Here is a 17480-nt window from a genome sequence, read left to right as displayed (position 1 = left end):
GACTGTCTTTAGACAAGCTAAAGACGGATAACGAATGAAATAAACAATAAATATACATACAAACACAAGAAAAGCGTTTAAGATCACAAGTGACAAGCTGATTATGTCGAATATATCTGTACAAAATGACTCAAAAAAGACTAAAGTGCTTTGTCTATCCAAAATTTAAAAAAGCTACTACATTAATTCCCTCAGAATACAGAAATTTGACGAAAAACATGATTTCAATCGAAGGTAAACTACAGATAAAGGTTATGTGAAGTTAATTAAATAATTAGATTTCATTATTCGTTATTGATATCAAATGGAATTAATGAGGTGACGTAAGTTGGCAAAAGCCAAACGCGCTTTTTGAATCAGTGAAGAGATTTCGTCAGACACCGACCCATCAAGGTTGAGTACATTTTTGATACAGTTTCATATTTAGATGGTTTTAAGAAAGTTCGTTAATATATAATGCTTGTTAGCAGTTTAGATCAGTGTTGTTTGTTCTTCAGTGGCTCTCCAGCTATTATTATTTAATAACAAAAACTGTACTTAAATAAAAGGCGCTTTAATATTAGGCTGCCAAGTAGGATTCCAGTGACCTACAATGGTAACTTCAAAAATCTAGTATAACAGTGAAATAATCAACCACTTCAATCGGTTATCACCGTTTAACTCTAAACAATGGACCAGTTATAACTTCTATTAAGATACATTTTTCACACTAATAAGTATATTTGTGTATTGAAATATTTCATAAGTCCGATGAATATATGTCAGTAGATGGACAGAAGTACGTCAGAACCATCGGTATAAAAGCAAAGTGTTTAAAATAAACATCATCAATATCTTTCGGTCAAAAATTGTTACACATTAATATATAGACAATTATAGCATTCTGGGCAAAGATAAATAATGGCCAGAAGTAGAATCCAGAACGCACGTTTCTTCCTATTTGGGACTCGTCAGATGGATGTGCCTACATCTCAGAGTTGATCTTCACTTTGGGACTCGAACCCAGTACCTTTAGCAAGTGGCTATTAGGACTCAGTTGCTAAGTACATAACACGATGGCATTTGAAACAAACGGTACTGGGTTCGAGTCCCAGAGTGGGCATCAACTCTGAGATGCAGGTACGTCCATCTGACAAGTTTCATGTAGGATGAAAAGCGCGTCCTGGATTCCACTGCTAGCCACCATCCATCTTTCCTAATAATGCTTGCGAATTAAGGCTATATCGAGGCAATATGCACAGTATGCGCATATACCAATAAGAGACTGATTAATTGCAGTCCTCAAACATCAATGGGAAGATTTAAACAAACAATGCCAAGTGAATTTAACTATAGCATTTGTCTTATTATAAAACTATCTATTTGAATAAAGCATATATACACATATTACTGGCATAATTTACAAATTTTACAAAATACCTAAACTCGTAATCGTTACTCTTTTGACCAAAATACTTTGAAATCTTCCAATCAGTATTCGGACAAATAATAAATAAATTCCTGGTTGTGTAACATCTAGATAAAATAAATATGAATAGAAAAATGGTTGCCAGTTATTTACACGGATATGATGATTCAGTAGAGAAATGACATTGTGTTATCTTAGAAAATGTATACTAATTCAATGGCGTGAAGATAATTTGAATAGTGTGGAAGAATGATACGACTTGACCTCTTAATATTCCCAAGTGAGCACATGATACGACCCTTCAGTACGTGTCTTTTGTTATATTCATGAGCAAATACTTAATGAGATGTACTATTGTTGGAACATTGGAACTTTGAGTGATCTCATTTTTGATCAGATTTGAAACAATGAACTTAGATTGTACATAAACGATTATAACAAAAATGTTATGAGTAGATAAGCAGTATTTAACGAAAAATGTTTGTAGTTTTTTTTTAGCTAATCATGGCTTCAATTTTGTCGTCCTCACATAAAAATGATTACCAAGTAGTAGATATTTTTTCAGGGCCGTTTTATGTGATTTCGTCATTTCCATTTTGATACGTCTGATTGATTGAACGCTATATTCGGATCTTAAGCTAGTTTCGTAACCCTTAAGCTTGAACTACACAGCGACTTGAACACAAGAGAAAAGGCACAAAAATATGCCAACATATTTTTAGTCTTATCGTTGAAAAGAAGTAGAAATTCTGATTCAGTCATTCTGAAAAATAAATGTCCAGATGTTTTGGATGAAGGGTAGCGTAAAGTAATAATGTATGCACTGTAGAGGCGTTAGTAATCCATCTTTTTCAAATTTAAACTCTGTATGCAAAGCGACACGTGCAAGCCATCATTCTTGCATGAGCCTAACACTTAATTTGTACAAACGATAATTTGACTGTTAATGCATCCTTCTTATATTTTTTTTATATTCTTAATTTTAAGTATTCGTTATTATCACCTTCACGTTTACAATTTTTTATTCACCCTTCTCATGCTCGTCAAGCAGACAGTTATCTTTCACACATTTGATTTCAGCTCATTATCTTTCTTCATATTCTCAATTGATAAACGACTTTCTTTGATACACAGCCGGATGCTACCGTCTTTCTGTTTCTTAAAAATCATTTTATTTGTTAATTAACTATGAATAAGATTGTACAGCTTGAGTATATACTTTGTCAGGAAAAGAATTTTCTTCACTAAATTGCCTTAATTTTTTGTTATAGTTAAAAGCATGAGTCAGTTGAAGCTAGACCACCAAGGAAAACCTGGAAGCACTGGACGGCCGTTTCGTCTTATTGTGGGACTCCTCAGCAGTGCGCATCCACGATCCCGCCTCTCGAGATTCGAACCCATGACGAAACGGCCGTTCATGGCTTCCAGGTTTTCCATGGTGGTCTAGCTTCAATTGACTCATGATTTCAGCTATGAACATTCTCAATATTGTCAAAATAAACAGATATTTTACAGTCGATCGTCTCAAGGCATTTGTATATTTACTTGTTCACATAACAATGTAAACATAATGAAGATACTTACTTGGAACTAAAAGATTCCATTCTGAATTCAATGATGAACCGGAATAAACTGGTATAATACTTTTATTATTAAAATTATTAAAATCACAGACATCCAAAGAAATTTGTTCACTAGAAGAAGGTAATCTATTCATAAACAGACTTATATGCCATATACAGCATGTATTTTCAACTTGAAATATTTTGCAAGATGTTGCAGAACAAAACGATGATACATCACCAATTGAACTATACAATCGAAAAAAACAAAAGAAATTTATCTGTGATTATTCCCGTTTAAATTACTGGTTGGTATTTAGAAAATAAAAAACTAAACGGAAATTCTTATTATATGAAGTGAAAGGTACTGGGTTCGAGTCTCAGAGTGAACATCAACTCTGAGATGCAGATACATTCAGCTGACAAGTCCCAAATAGGACGAGACGAGCGTCCTGGATTCCACTACTAGCCACTATCCATCTTTGCTTACAATGCTTGTGAATTAAGCCTATATCAATGCAATACGCATAGTATGCACATATTCCAATTAGAGACTGACCAGTTGCAGTTTTAAACATCAATAGGAAGATTCAAACAAACCATACTAAGTGAATGTAAATCCTTATTGTTATAAGTGATTTTTGAACCTTACATTTGGATACATTTTACTGGCCTTGATGTGATCATCGTGGAATGATCAACCTTTTACCAAATTTTGATTGTCTGTCTTTAAAAAAGTATAAATGATTTCCTGTTTTATTTCCACCAAAATATTTAAATCTGAAACTTGTTTATTAGTCAATTCATCAGTTGACTGTAGATGACCATACCTGTAGAAAAATCTTATCAATGAAAGCTAACCTTGAGCATAATATAACTACATAACTTAGTTGGTAATCTGTAAGCTGTAGTTCCAACTTCATCAGTCCCCAGTGGTTTATATCAATAAAGATTCCTGAACTACACACGATGCATTCTTTATATCCCTTCAACTGATTTTAATTAGTTAAGAGAATTATTAGATGTAACGGATCAAAAGCGATCTCAATTAATCATACTATAATGAGATCATATTGTTAAATGTCTCATTTGAGTAGGTTACTAATAATTTTGATAAATCAATGTTTTACTATTCTTACAACACAGTTTGTAGTATCGGTTGATATGTTAAGACCATATGTCTTATTCTAACTTCTGGACAAGTCAATTTGCCTATCCATCATGAGTTATGTTTTCACATTGTTAATCATTCACTTATTAATCCTGACCATTTTTGTATGAGCGTAGGTATGTGTACACTTATTATCCTATTTATCACATGTCTGTCATTTATTCTTTCTGACTATAAATATTGATTAACGCTTGATAAAAGTGAGTTGGCTTACCCTCCATCTCCAATGCGCGCGTCATTTTTGTTTCGCACGCTGATATTTACTCATGTGCTTATAACTTACTGGCCTGTGTCATTTGTCAATAAAACTGTAACTGCCGCTTACTTTTGCCTTCTGATTTTTATACACCGTTAAGATTTGTATTACAACGGTTATCAAGGTGAATGATTAACGAAGCATGGCACTACAAGTTATTTTATTCAAAACATATACCTAACAGTAACCATTGTTCACCATACATTAACCCGTAAAAATAATGTAAAAATTATATCCTCACCTTAATAATGGATTACGTGAAAATATATTCAGCTGTATAGCTTGTCCATAAAATGATGAAGAAGCCGTTGCAAAAAATCTAATTCTAATCATTTTATCAATAGACCATTCATTTGGTGGTTCATTTATCCATACTATATTAAAGTCTACAATAATTGCAAATAAATAGGGAATATTTATATTGTATATATCGATTAAAACAAGTGTAATATACGTATTCAATTAAACTCGAAGGCGTTTTATAATGATTAAAGAAGTCTTTTCTAGATTTCTAAAGTAAAAAAGGAAAAACGTAATTAACAGTTGAAACAGTAAAAGTTAATTGTGATTAATTGAGATGTGTTCTTTCTTAATCTAAGTTTAATTCATAAATAATATGTACATTATCAGAAGGGGGGTTTCGTGGAAATTTCAGTAATTTTATATAGTTGAGATCATGAGTCAATTGAAGCTAGACCATCATGGAAAACCTGGAAGTACTGGACGGCCATTTCGTCCTATTGTGGGACTCCTGAGCAGTGCACATCAACGATCCCGCTTCGCGAGGTTAAGAGAACAATCAAAGACATTATGGTTATTAGCAATCTACGTTGAAAAGAATGTACATTATTCAGATATCGATTCCTGAACTGTTAACATAGAATTGACGATCACTCAATTTTTATCGTCAGGATTGATCAAGAAATAAGAAGCGGAAACTTGTTAAAATACTTTGCGCTGAAAATTCTATATTGCACCAAGAATATAATATTGAATAAAGCTAACAATAGTAATAATAATAGTAATAATGAGAATAACTGAAAAGTAATTTAAGGAAATAGTAAACAAGTGAAAAATATTCAATGAACTCATGTACTTTTATTTAATTAGTAGTAAAGTACTTAAGATTTTGTTGATGGAAACTAAACAAAACAATAATAATCAGATTATTATTATTTACTTTAAAAGTATTTATAAACTGTTATTATTATAAGCAAAGATGGATATTGGCTAGCAGTGGAATCCACGACGCGCGTTTCGTCCTATTTGGGACTCCTCATCTGGATGTACCTGCATCTCAGAGTTGATGTTCACTCTGCGACTCGTACCCAGTACCTTTTGTTTCAAACGCCATCACGTTATCCACTCAGCTACTGAGTCTTGATAGCCACTTGCTTGTGAAATGGGGCGAAGATTAAATTTACTTGTTAATGTTTGTTTGAATCTTCCCATTGATGTTTAGGACTTCAATTGATCAGTCGTTTTATTGGCATATGTGTATACTGTGCGTATTCCCTCTATATAGCCTTAATTCATCTTTGCTTATTATGCTTGTGAACTAAGGCTATCCTCACAGGATACACATATGCCAATAAAGAGACTGATCAATCACAGTCCTAAACATCAATGGGAAGATTCAAACAAACATAAAAATAAATGTGGATAGTAAAAAGCTATTTATCTATTTTATACAATTACATCTATTAATTAATAAGAATATAAAGGTTTGTTGAATGAAATGAATTCATTCGACTTTATAACCTGTTTATTAGCTGCCTACATTTTAAAATCATAATTACTTAAAGTCCTGGGTTGTTGGGGTCATGGATGCGCATAATAATAACAATAATAAAGTTCTTGTAGTCTTTGAAATGGAACCTAAACTATGTATACAAAAAAGTATGTCTTATCGTTGCCTCTACTGTACCTTTAAATTGTTTTTATTATATTAATAGCCTGGTACGGTCGACGGTGGGGAGAGTCTGCTATTTCTCTCGAAATGCTCTCATATGTCCACACGTTTACAGATACTGACAGGAAAGTACTACCCACTGCCTTCTCGTATCTCCTAAGGTTATTATGCCGCCTAGTGAATCAGATCTCTAGGCCAAAGGCCCCGTGTGTGACCCTCCTAATATAACCAAATATTTCGGTCTAGGCACCCAGACAATATTCCAGCCCTAACACAAATCGAATGATTTGTGTGGCGCACATATATTTGGTACCTCTTTGTACCAATGTTTATGTGCTTAAATAAATATTTTTTTCATTGGTTTCACATTTGAAAATATCCCTCACTGTCTAATTATTGAGCATATCTCCATGACTTTATTCATGAATGTCACTTAATTTCATTTAACCGCTCTAATACTCTTAATCATTGTGACAAAAAGATTTTAATTATTATGCGTTTGTTAGTTTTACACGCCTTTTTATTTGCTCACGCACAATCGTTTATCATTATCGTTTACACTATATTATCTTATATAATTACCTTTCTATTGCATTGTCATGTTTAGTAATTGTTCATATGTCCTCTTACAACTAATACTTAAAATATTAGATAAAAAGGAGTGTTGAAGAATTGGCAAGGTTTATTTGACTAACACTCAGCGTGTCAGAGACAGACTAATTACACTCTCCTTTTGTATACAAAAGTCATGTCAGAAACGTTTGATAGCGAATGCCTCTGAAAAACAGAGTAAAATTAGTTAACTGTCTAAAAGATGTCTTTTCCATACTGAGTATTCATTTTTTTGTCAAGTTGTTCGTTCAAATATTGACAAATATTCTTATAAAAAGTTGCTTGTTCATCATGTTCAGAATGTTCTTTTTCATATTTCTCAATACATTCTTCCTAGCACTCATTTTTCATTAGGGATTTTACTAGAATAGCTAATTCCTCGTTTATCTTATCATTTGAGCAGTACATCGTAGGTCTATTGAAGACAGTTTTGACTAAATATCTTTGAAACTGTTGGGGGAACAAACGTTATAGTTTAAATTCTCTCCCATACATGTTTCTTTCATGCATTTACTTTTTGCAATAGTTTTATCATTCCTACGTCTTACATTAAGATCCAAATATTCAGTCATTCATTTTTCTCATATTTCATTGTAAAGATTATGTTTGAAGGAGAGTTGTTGAAGTGGTTAGGCAAACGTGAAACACAACATAAATCTTTAAATAATAAGCATATGGACATATCTGGAGTAGTACGTGGTACTCTGAATTCTGTGTTTCAGTTTTACATGTTATGGGTTAGCCATCACGATATCAGCTAATATAGACCCTAGTCGTGATACCATGGTTGCTCCATCGATTTGTTCGCATTATTAATTACTGAGCGGGAAACAAACTCCTTTTGTTTAAAATAATGATGATTTCCTCAACTCATTTTGGGACAAAGAACGATGGTAAATTGTTAGAAAATGATGATTAGTTAGTTTCCCCTTGACTGTATATTTGTAAATAATGACCAAACATCAAAAAATACCACAAATTTACCTGATATATTGAAACGATGCGTTTCTTCGAAAAACTCGAATGTATCCTTTAAATTATGGGCGTCATTTTTCCTACAAATTGATTATTTTTTATCCCAGAAACTATGTTGTTTCTACTCTGTTTGCATTTTCTGTACTGTTGAATTCGCCTGATTTTATCAACCATTACAAAATGATAAAAACTGTCTAACTGAATAGCAACAAAAAAACCTGATTACTGCAAATAGTGTTATTATTTAATAAACCTTATCTAATATAATTTTTATTCACTATAAAATGAGTATACTTAGAATGAGTGGATTGTTCATTAGTTAAATGATTTTACAGCCCCCCCCTTCCTCACGCCTTTGTTTCTATCTGTTAGTTTGATTTTAATACAATGTTTTAGTTTTAGTTAGTATGAGGAGGTAAAAAGTTTTACTGACTCTTCAGCGAAAAAAAGAAGGAAGAAAAAGGACAAAAAAAGAGAGAAAAGTGGAAGTAACTAAGGTGCCTAAAACATGAACCTTATAAAAACAAACTGTAAACTAAATATCACATTTAACTGATAACAATGTACTCAAGTAGACTGTGTTGTTTAGCTATGCATATTATACATATATGATTTATATATGTGTAATGAAATATATCAGATGATTGTTATGAAAATTTCTCTATTGTCATTATCTGTTAAACTTTCATATGACCAGACTAGATTTTCACTAACTATTCAATGTAACATTGGAAGAAAAAATAAAAATGTTTTTTCATAATGCCTCATTTTCAACTGTAAAACATTTTTTATAGACAGCTTAGAAACATATGGAAAAATTTTTCAAAGTTTTCGTTGTTTTGTAGTTGAAATCATGAATCTATTGGAGCTATACCACCATGGAAAACCTGGAAGCACTTGACAGCCGTTTCATCCTATTGTGGGACTCCTCAGCAGTGCGCATTCACGATCCCGACTCGCGAGATTCGAACTCAGGACCTATCAGTCTTATAATAAAATATCATCCAACATGATCATTTTTAACTTGGTAATACACTACTCAATGTCGGTATATCAGAAGATACTATTGATACACAACTCTGAACGACCATTAAAAAAAGTATAATTCGTAGTGGAACAGCGATATATAACCACCAATAAACTACTCTATTATGCGTTACTCATTTAGGAACAGTGTATTTTAAATTTCAATTCACTAAACTCTTGCTCAAAATTTCATAATACACATAAAACGTATAATTTACGTTAGGAGATATGTATCGCTATAATTTGTAAACTATCATACTTCACAGAAATTATTCTTGTTTTCTTCCTTTGTACTATTTAAGTTTGGATTCATTTTGCTTTGATTATTTACTCTCTGAAGAAGTGGCTTACACTGAGCCATGAAACATCAGAAAATTCAATTTTTCTACTCATTGGAATATTACAAATATAATAATTTATTTATAACAATCTACTCAATTGTAAGCAAAAATGGGTAGTGGCTAGCAGTGGAATCCAGGATGCGCGTCACTTCGTCCTATTTGAGACTCGTCAGCTGGATGTACCTGCATCTCAGAGTTGATGTTAACTCTAGTACTCGAACCCAGTACCTTTCGCTTCAAACGTCATCACGTTATCCACTCAGCTACAATGCTTGCGAATTAAGACTATACCGAGGGAATACACACAGTATGCACATATGCCAATTAGAGACTGACCAGTCACAGTCCTAAACATCAATGGGAAGATTCAAACAAACAATACTAAATGAATTTATTCCACTCAACGTTCAATTTATCCAAAATTATCAAGTCAAACCCTGGTAATGATACCTACATATCATGCTTCATATTCTATAAAAGATAAAAATTTTTATAGTTTACACGTTAAACATGATAAGTGAATATTAGACTATGATAAACTATTGAATTTTAAAAAAAAATTCCCATCCATTTCTATAAACCAATCTTCTTTCTACCACCGGTATTTTTCACCAGTTACATAATGCATATTATTAATTCTTCACTATTCAGATTACAAACTATGTGCATATTTCAAACCCCCTCAAGTAAATATTAAATAAAAATACTTTCTAAGTAGCTATTGTCTGTATAAAGCTATTCAAAATAATCAGAATCATAATAGGACGAAACGGCCGTCCAATGCTTTTTCATGGTGGTCTAGTTTCAATTGACTCATGATTTCAACTATGAAAAAACTATTCAAAATAAATATATTTTTTGAAATTTATTTTACTTTCAATGGTGCTTATAAGAATGTAACCATGAAACTTGAAGTGTGGAAAAAATATAAAACTTTTTTCGGATTATTGAAAATGTTTAAGAAAACTGTTACTCACAAGACCCATTGAACTTATCAGTGAGTTCACTTACTACTTAAATAGCATTAATAAAAGTAGTTTTCGAATTTATAAACAATAATTGAATGTAATATAACTGTATTATATTGAAACAACTATTTCTAAATCAAATTAGTCGTCAATTTATCGTTTCCATAGTGTGATAAGTAACCATCTCTCTTATTCACTGACATATCTACTCACTTCGTTTAGTTGCAATCATTAGTGGAGTGTGGGCTGCTTATATCCACATAAGTAGTATATAATAATGGTCGGATATTCAAGATTAATAAGGAGAGAACGGGAACGGGACGGAATTGGTATGAAAATGTATGAACAATAATAATCAGAGACGATGAACTGATATTTGCAGAAGGAACAAATAAGATTGAGACAATTGATTGATAGCTTGCAAATTAACTATTTACTATATGGTTCTGAGATTTTATTGAGATATTCTGTAATTTGTACCTAAATACATTCGATTGTCCCCACACGTGTTCTGTTCACTACATTAGTTTCTAGTACGCAACATTGTATTCTTACTTCAATCCATTCCACATATTTTTAAGTACAATAAAAACGGTATGTATTTGATCAGAGATGTCTAAGTGAAAGTTATGCATATTAATCTTTATTAATGTATTCTATCCTGTTGAGTTCTCTGAGCTAAATGGTATAATTGCATAACTTTCATCAGCATTATATTAGGCAAGATCTTCAGTGCTTACTACTTCATAAAGAACAATAATAAAAGATCAACTATCAAACTACCTAGTTTTGAGACATTATTTATTTATTTAAACGCATGAATATTGGTACAAAGTATATACGCCGCACAAATCTCATTTGATCTGTGTGAGGACTGTGAAACTGCCCAGATGCACAAACTGAAGCAGGTGGTATTCTTAGGTGGCCACACCCGGAGCCTTTGACTTAAAGGTCTGATCCACAAGGCAGTGGGGCATCGTGAGGCGATGTATTCCCATGGTAGCCGGTAACCAAAGATTGATTCATACACCATTTGTTCCCTCAGGATATTGGGGCCCATGTGCACCATTGGTTTGGAATCAGGGTTTTTCAACTCCCCTAGGTGAACTTTCCGTGTCAACCAACCCGGTTTTAGCGCCGGACATTCACTTTTCGTTCTCTCAATTTCGTGAACAACACCCCCGCCACGAGAAGGCAGTGAGTAGGACCATGTGAGAGCATTCGGAGAGGGAGAGCAGACTCTCCTCACTCTCGGCCGTACCAGGACATTTGGGGGATTGAGACATTAACAAAACCATGAAACATATCTAAACTAGATATTTTCTTAATCGTAAAAATATATAAAACAATATTTTCATTTTAAATTAAAAGTATAAATTACCTACCCAAACAGTTGTTCAATGATTGTAGATAAGTGAAATTTTCATCAGATAGCCAACATAATTGTGTGACATTTGTACTTGTTATATTATTATTATTACTAACAGTACTTCCACTGAACATTTGATATATTGTTTGACTACAATTTTGACTTATACTCCTTTGGATAATCAACATTATATGTACAAGTAGGGAAATCATCAAGTATACATGTTTCCAATGAAATTGATTAAGAATGATTAGGAGCACCATACTCTGTCAGTTTTAATATTTTGACATACTGGATTCACAAAATAGTATAGAGTAAACTACCTGGTAAAATATCTGTATAGGTCAAAACAAATAAAATGTATCAAACTAATCAGCTTCAAGTCATTAACCTATTACATAGTGAAATTCATAATTTATCATTAATTGACTGCAATTTCGAATAACAAAGCAATAAATATCTCAATAGTTGAGATCATGAGTCAATTGAAGTTAGAACACCATAGAAAACCTGGAAGTACTGGACGGCCGTTTCGTCCTATTGTGTGACTCCTTAGTAGTGCGCATCAACGATCCCGTCTCGCGAGATTCGAACCCAGGGACTATCAGTCTCGCGCACGAGCGCTTAACCTCTAGAACCACTGAGCCAGCATCGGTTGTAAAATCACTAAAATCTAATGAGTATTGGATAACTGTTTAATCATTGTTTGAGTATAATGTATATTCATCTTTCAGAATTTAGTTGTCCCCACTGATTTTTTCGTTCACTACAGTACCACAATGACATTATTTTACCCACATAAACTGAACCATTCACAGATGAAAAAAAGGAGAGAATCCAATACCGATTTTCATATCGAAATATTGAAAATACCTTTGTGGTGTGGTCCGCTTATATTCATATAAGTAGTATATGGTGATGGTCAGACATAGAATGTATTTTGGCAGAAGATCGATAAAGAAAGAACAGAAATGAAACGCAATCGGTATGAAAATGCATGAACAATGAAATCAGAGAAGATGGACTGATATTTGCAGAAGGAACAGTTAAGATTGAGACAATTGATTGTTATTTTGCAAATTAACTGTTTACTGTATGGTTATCAGCATTTAGTGAGATAGTCTGTAATTTGTGCCTAAATACATTCGATTGTCCCCAACTAGTGGTTTGTTCACTACACCTTTATTATTCAACATAAACAACAAATTACTGCTTTGACAATCGTTTGAAACAGTGACAATAATTGATAACTTACGATATATATATATAATCAACTAGGTAATAGATATTGTTATTGTAAAACAGATAATTAATGCAATCTACGCATCAGTAATGTGATATGGGAAGTCAACTTTTTAACTGTGGCATAATCTTCATCATTGATAAAATTACATCATAGAGAGTATTTTGTTTCATATTCAAAATTGTTTATAGTTTAAAAACTGTTCAATGAATTCAAGTTACAACAAGAAATGGTTGTCCGAATTGTAATTCCATTTAGTCTAATGTAATATAACACTGAGATAGATACTACTGAATGAATATCAACTAAGAAAACATATCGTAATATTTCCTTGCTAAAGCTTGGACCAGATTGCCAGGCGAAACAATGGATTTACTTCAAAATTCATTAGCTGAGATTTTACAAATATATTCTTCTTCCTATTTAATGTCTTACATCAACTCGGCGCCCAAATACTGTGAAACTATTCGCTTTAATTTAGACGAAAGTTCTTATATAAACTCCTTATAAGTTTTATCACAAATAAAAATCTATCTGATGTCTTTCATTAGAATGTTCAACTGTGACTAAATTTTTAATAAAATTTGGAAAAACATAATTTCGCTTTAATTAGACCTGATTCGCTATCGACGTAGTGAAAACCTTCTGAGCATTGTTTACATTGATTGGTACAGAATTTACACAATATATGGTGTACAAATAATAGATCAAAAAGTTTATTATCACCCTAGCGTTTCAAGTGAAGGATTAATAAATATTTCACTTTTTTTACTATTGACTGTGCTTGCTTGAAATCTATAGATGAGAAATTAGACATTAACACTGTTGGATGTCAGCTTAGTGGTCTAGAGGTTAAGACCGATAGGTCCTGAGTTCAAGTTCCGTGTGAAGGATCGTGGATGCGCACTGCTCATGAGCTTCATAATAGGACGGAACGGCAGTTCAGTGCTTCCAGGTTTTCCATTGTGGTTGACTCATGAATTTGTACTATCACCTGTTTGTGGACCAAGCGTCGGCATAATGAATGCAACGACATTATCTTGTTGACAAACTAAAGTTAAAATATCTGATCTATTAGATTACAAAACACTTGTCTTCACCATTTTCGATGCTTAATCTGATAGTCCTGGATCCAATTCTTTCATGGATTTTAAGTGAAAACAATGTACTTAGCCAGTGGCTTACTATACTCCATCTTTAAGAACTAAATATATATTGAACATCTTTAAATGGAACTAAATTTCCGAAGAAAACTTGATAAGTACAATGAGATTTATGATACATTTAACTATGTATATTCACTTAAAAATATTCTCAAACTAATCGTATCTGTACATCTACTTATTTGTTGTTTTCTTCATAGATAAATTAAGCTACTTGAAGCAGGTCCATCCTCTTATTCATTTATCTGTCTACTCCTTATTTATTTTCCCATGTAAGATTATATAATATACATAGTGACTACATATGGTCTGAAACTTGATTTAATGTACCTACAATTATTTCTTCTATTTCCATGAAAACACTGAAGCTAATAAACTGATGAAACATCGGAAGTATTCGATTTGAATCACTAAGATTTCTACAAATAAAATATCTTTTTATCGTCTTATGTATAGTTGGCGATTGACGTTTAGAAAACTGTTTATCCAAAGCTACTATGATGATAAAAAATCAGTGATGTTTGAACTTCGCTTAAGAATTCCATTTCAGAATGAACAGACATTTTTTCATCCTGTTTAGTTGAAATTTTACTAGAATTAGGGATAGGAATTTTTCGACAGTAATCCAAGGATGGTTTATCAAGGTATCATTACCATCTACTAGTTAATTATTAATAAACTTGCAACAAGTTCAGTGTTGAAGTTTAACTGTGAACAATAAAAAATTAATCATTTGAAAAACATTAAACGTTCAGTATAACTGATATAAATTGGAAGGTATATCCTTCAATACTTTCCACAAACAACTGTTTACATATGATCAGGGAGAAGAAATACATCTGCAGATAAACATCAACTGACTAGTTTACTACACTCAAATTAATAATCCCGTCTTAAATAGCGAAATAAACTTATTATGTCATTGAAGAAGAAAGAAGGCAATTGAGCAATGAAAATTTTCTTTTTGATGATTTAACTTACACAAATATGATTGTGCAGCTTAAATATAAGTAAGATCGTGGAAAAACAAATTTTCTTTCCTGAATCGCCTTTTTTTTTTTCTTTTTTTCAATCTCATCTTTATTTGATCTAGGTCAACTGATAAAGTTGCTATGTAATTTAAATATTATTTTTACAGATTATTGAAATACATGTAACGCATATTTCAGTGTACTTTACAAATTCTGATCGAAATCCTTATGGAATTTTGTATCATCATTTCTTTTTTTGATTGTTAAATTAATTAGATGTAAATGTATACCTTGATACCTTAATGGTTAGAATAACACTTTCAGATAACATATCGATTCCTGTATACTGACTTATTCAACTGTAGTATTTATGTTGTAACTCTAAGAAATTAACAACATTCTAATCTAAACGTATATGAAACAATTTTCACTTGGTGTTGTTTTCTTATATCTTCTCATTATTATTGAGGACTGTAATTGATCAATCTCTTGTTGGCATATGTACATCCTATGCGGACTGCCTCGATATTGTCTGAAGTCACAAGCTTTATAAGCAAGGATGGATAGTGGCTAGCAGTAGAATCCAGGACGCACGTTTCGTCCTGTTTGGGACTCGTCAGCTGGATGTACCTGCATCTCAGAGTTGATGTTCACTCTGAGACTCGAACCCAGTACCGTTTGTTTCAAACACCATCGCGTTATATACTTAGCTACTGAGTCCTGATAGTCACTTGCTTTTGCAGCTGGCTGAGGTTTAAATTCACTTGGTATTGTAGATATTACGAATCAGTATCTAAGTGGGAAAAGGCGACGCTGTTTGAAGCGAATGGTACTGGGTTTGAGTCCAAGAGTGAATATCAACTCTGAGATGGAGGTACATCCAGCTGACAAGTCCCAAGTAGGACGAAATGCACGTCCTGGATTCCACTATCAGCTACTGTCCATCTTTACTTACAATATACAATAGTTTAGGCTGACACCCCAGGCTAATACCAAACAGGAAAAAAACCCACAACCTGACGTAGGCATGTATCTGGATAGTATATTTCTGGTACTGGATTCGAGTCCCATAGTGAACATCAACTCTGAGATACAGGTATATGAAACAATTTTGTATTAATAAGTAAGTGATCTATGAAATAATCAAAAGTACTCTTAACTGAACAAAATGGCAATATTGATAATAATTTTTATATACTTCTACAAGTCAGTTAACAACTATGAAATCACAGAAAAAAAACATGATAAGGATAGTGATATATATAGTCAACTTACAATTTGATAAAGATATAATTCACTCGTAATGGATAAACAATAAGAAAGGAATCACTTTGTCATTATTCATATTTCATATTTCCTATTGCCTTGTCAATTTTAATCAAATACAATTTATAAATATCCTAAAGTTGAATGGCAAGTAATCTCATCTAAGAATAAACATCTACATATATTTATATATATGTAACTCAAAATATTCGAAAACACTTCAACAAGTGATAGGGCGATAGTACTAAGATCATTTCCTTCTTTTTTTTTGTATTGTTTTTATACATTTCCCGGTGTGTTTTTTCGAATTATTTTTTTTTGATATTTATTATCACTATGGTATTTTAAAGCATATAAACAAAACTGTTAGATTTTGTACTAATGAACATGTATACAAATGAATACATATAGATACATGTACAAACATTTAACTTATACAAAATTATACCCTTTTATCTATCAGTTTCTAAGTGAAAAACAAAAAAAAATTGTGAATTCAAATTATTATTACTTTTAACAATGAATGATAAATTGATAGATGAGTTCGATGTATATTGGGCGTTTAGAAAATAGAACTAAAACTACTACTACTACTACTAATAATAATAATAATAGTAGTATTAGTAGTAGTAGTAAAAAGAGGGAATACAGTAACAAACATACTATTACAGATAAATATTTACATGAGATAATAATATATAACCAATAATTAAACATTCTAGATCAAAAAAAAAATAAGACACTTTCTTGATTTCAATTGACCTAAATAGGTAAGATAAGACAATATGCATCTTTGTAAACTAACATATACTCATCAACTTTGAAGTGAATATTATACTCATTTTCATTTAGACCACTTGAATACCACCTCTAAAATTGTAAATAAAAAACGAATCGAATATTAAGAATATTTGAAGAAAAAGTTGAAAATAAGTAGTAACTCATTATATAGGATTGGGATAATAAACATTAGTGGGAAGCAGTGACTAGTGGAGTTCAACCAAGTCTGTTGTAGAGATATCAACTCACTGAAGACAATTAGTGAACAGTTGCTCAAAAATCGTGGATTGGTTGAAGTTAAACATTGACACCGTTGGATGCCGGCTTAGTAGTCTATCGGTTAAGTGCTATGACGCGAGACTGTTAGGTCCTGGGTTCGAATCTCGCGAGTGCGGGATCGTGGATGCGCACTGCTGAGAAGTCCCATAATATGACGAAACGGCCGTCCAGTGCTTCT

At 32.3% G+C, this 17480-nt stretch overlaps 1 protein-coding gene across 1 annotated transcript in view; it reads right to left on the bottom strand.

Annotated features, from left to right (window-relative positions):
* Smp_085680 (serine/threonine RGC) overlaps positions 1–10463 on the bottom strand; it is a gene marked incomplete at both ends in the record, with an annotated part of 32229 nt that extends 21766 nt beyond the window's left edge. The window contains 2 exons of the mRNA XM_018798097.1: positions 4639–4783; positions 10445–10463. Coding sequence (XP_018653073.1) covers positions 4639–4783; positions 10445–10463 — 164 coding nt within the window. The remainder of the gene's footprint in view (positions 1–4638; positions 4784–10444) is intronic.
* Between the last annotated feature and the right edge of the window lie 7017 nt (positions 10464–17480).

The sequence above is a fragment of the Schistosoma mansoni genome, chromosome 6, assembly GCF_000237925.1.
Source record: "Schistosoma mansoni strain Puerto Rico chromosome 6, complete genome".
In the NCBI taxonomy this organism is placed as follows: Eukaryota; Metazoa; Platyhelminthes; class Trematoda; order Strigeidida; family Schistosomatidae; genus Schistosoma; species Schistosoma mansoni.
The sequence above is the reverse complement of the archived record's forward strand: the minus strand, read 5'-3'. Positions and strand labels throughout refer to the sequence as shown.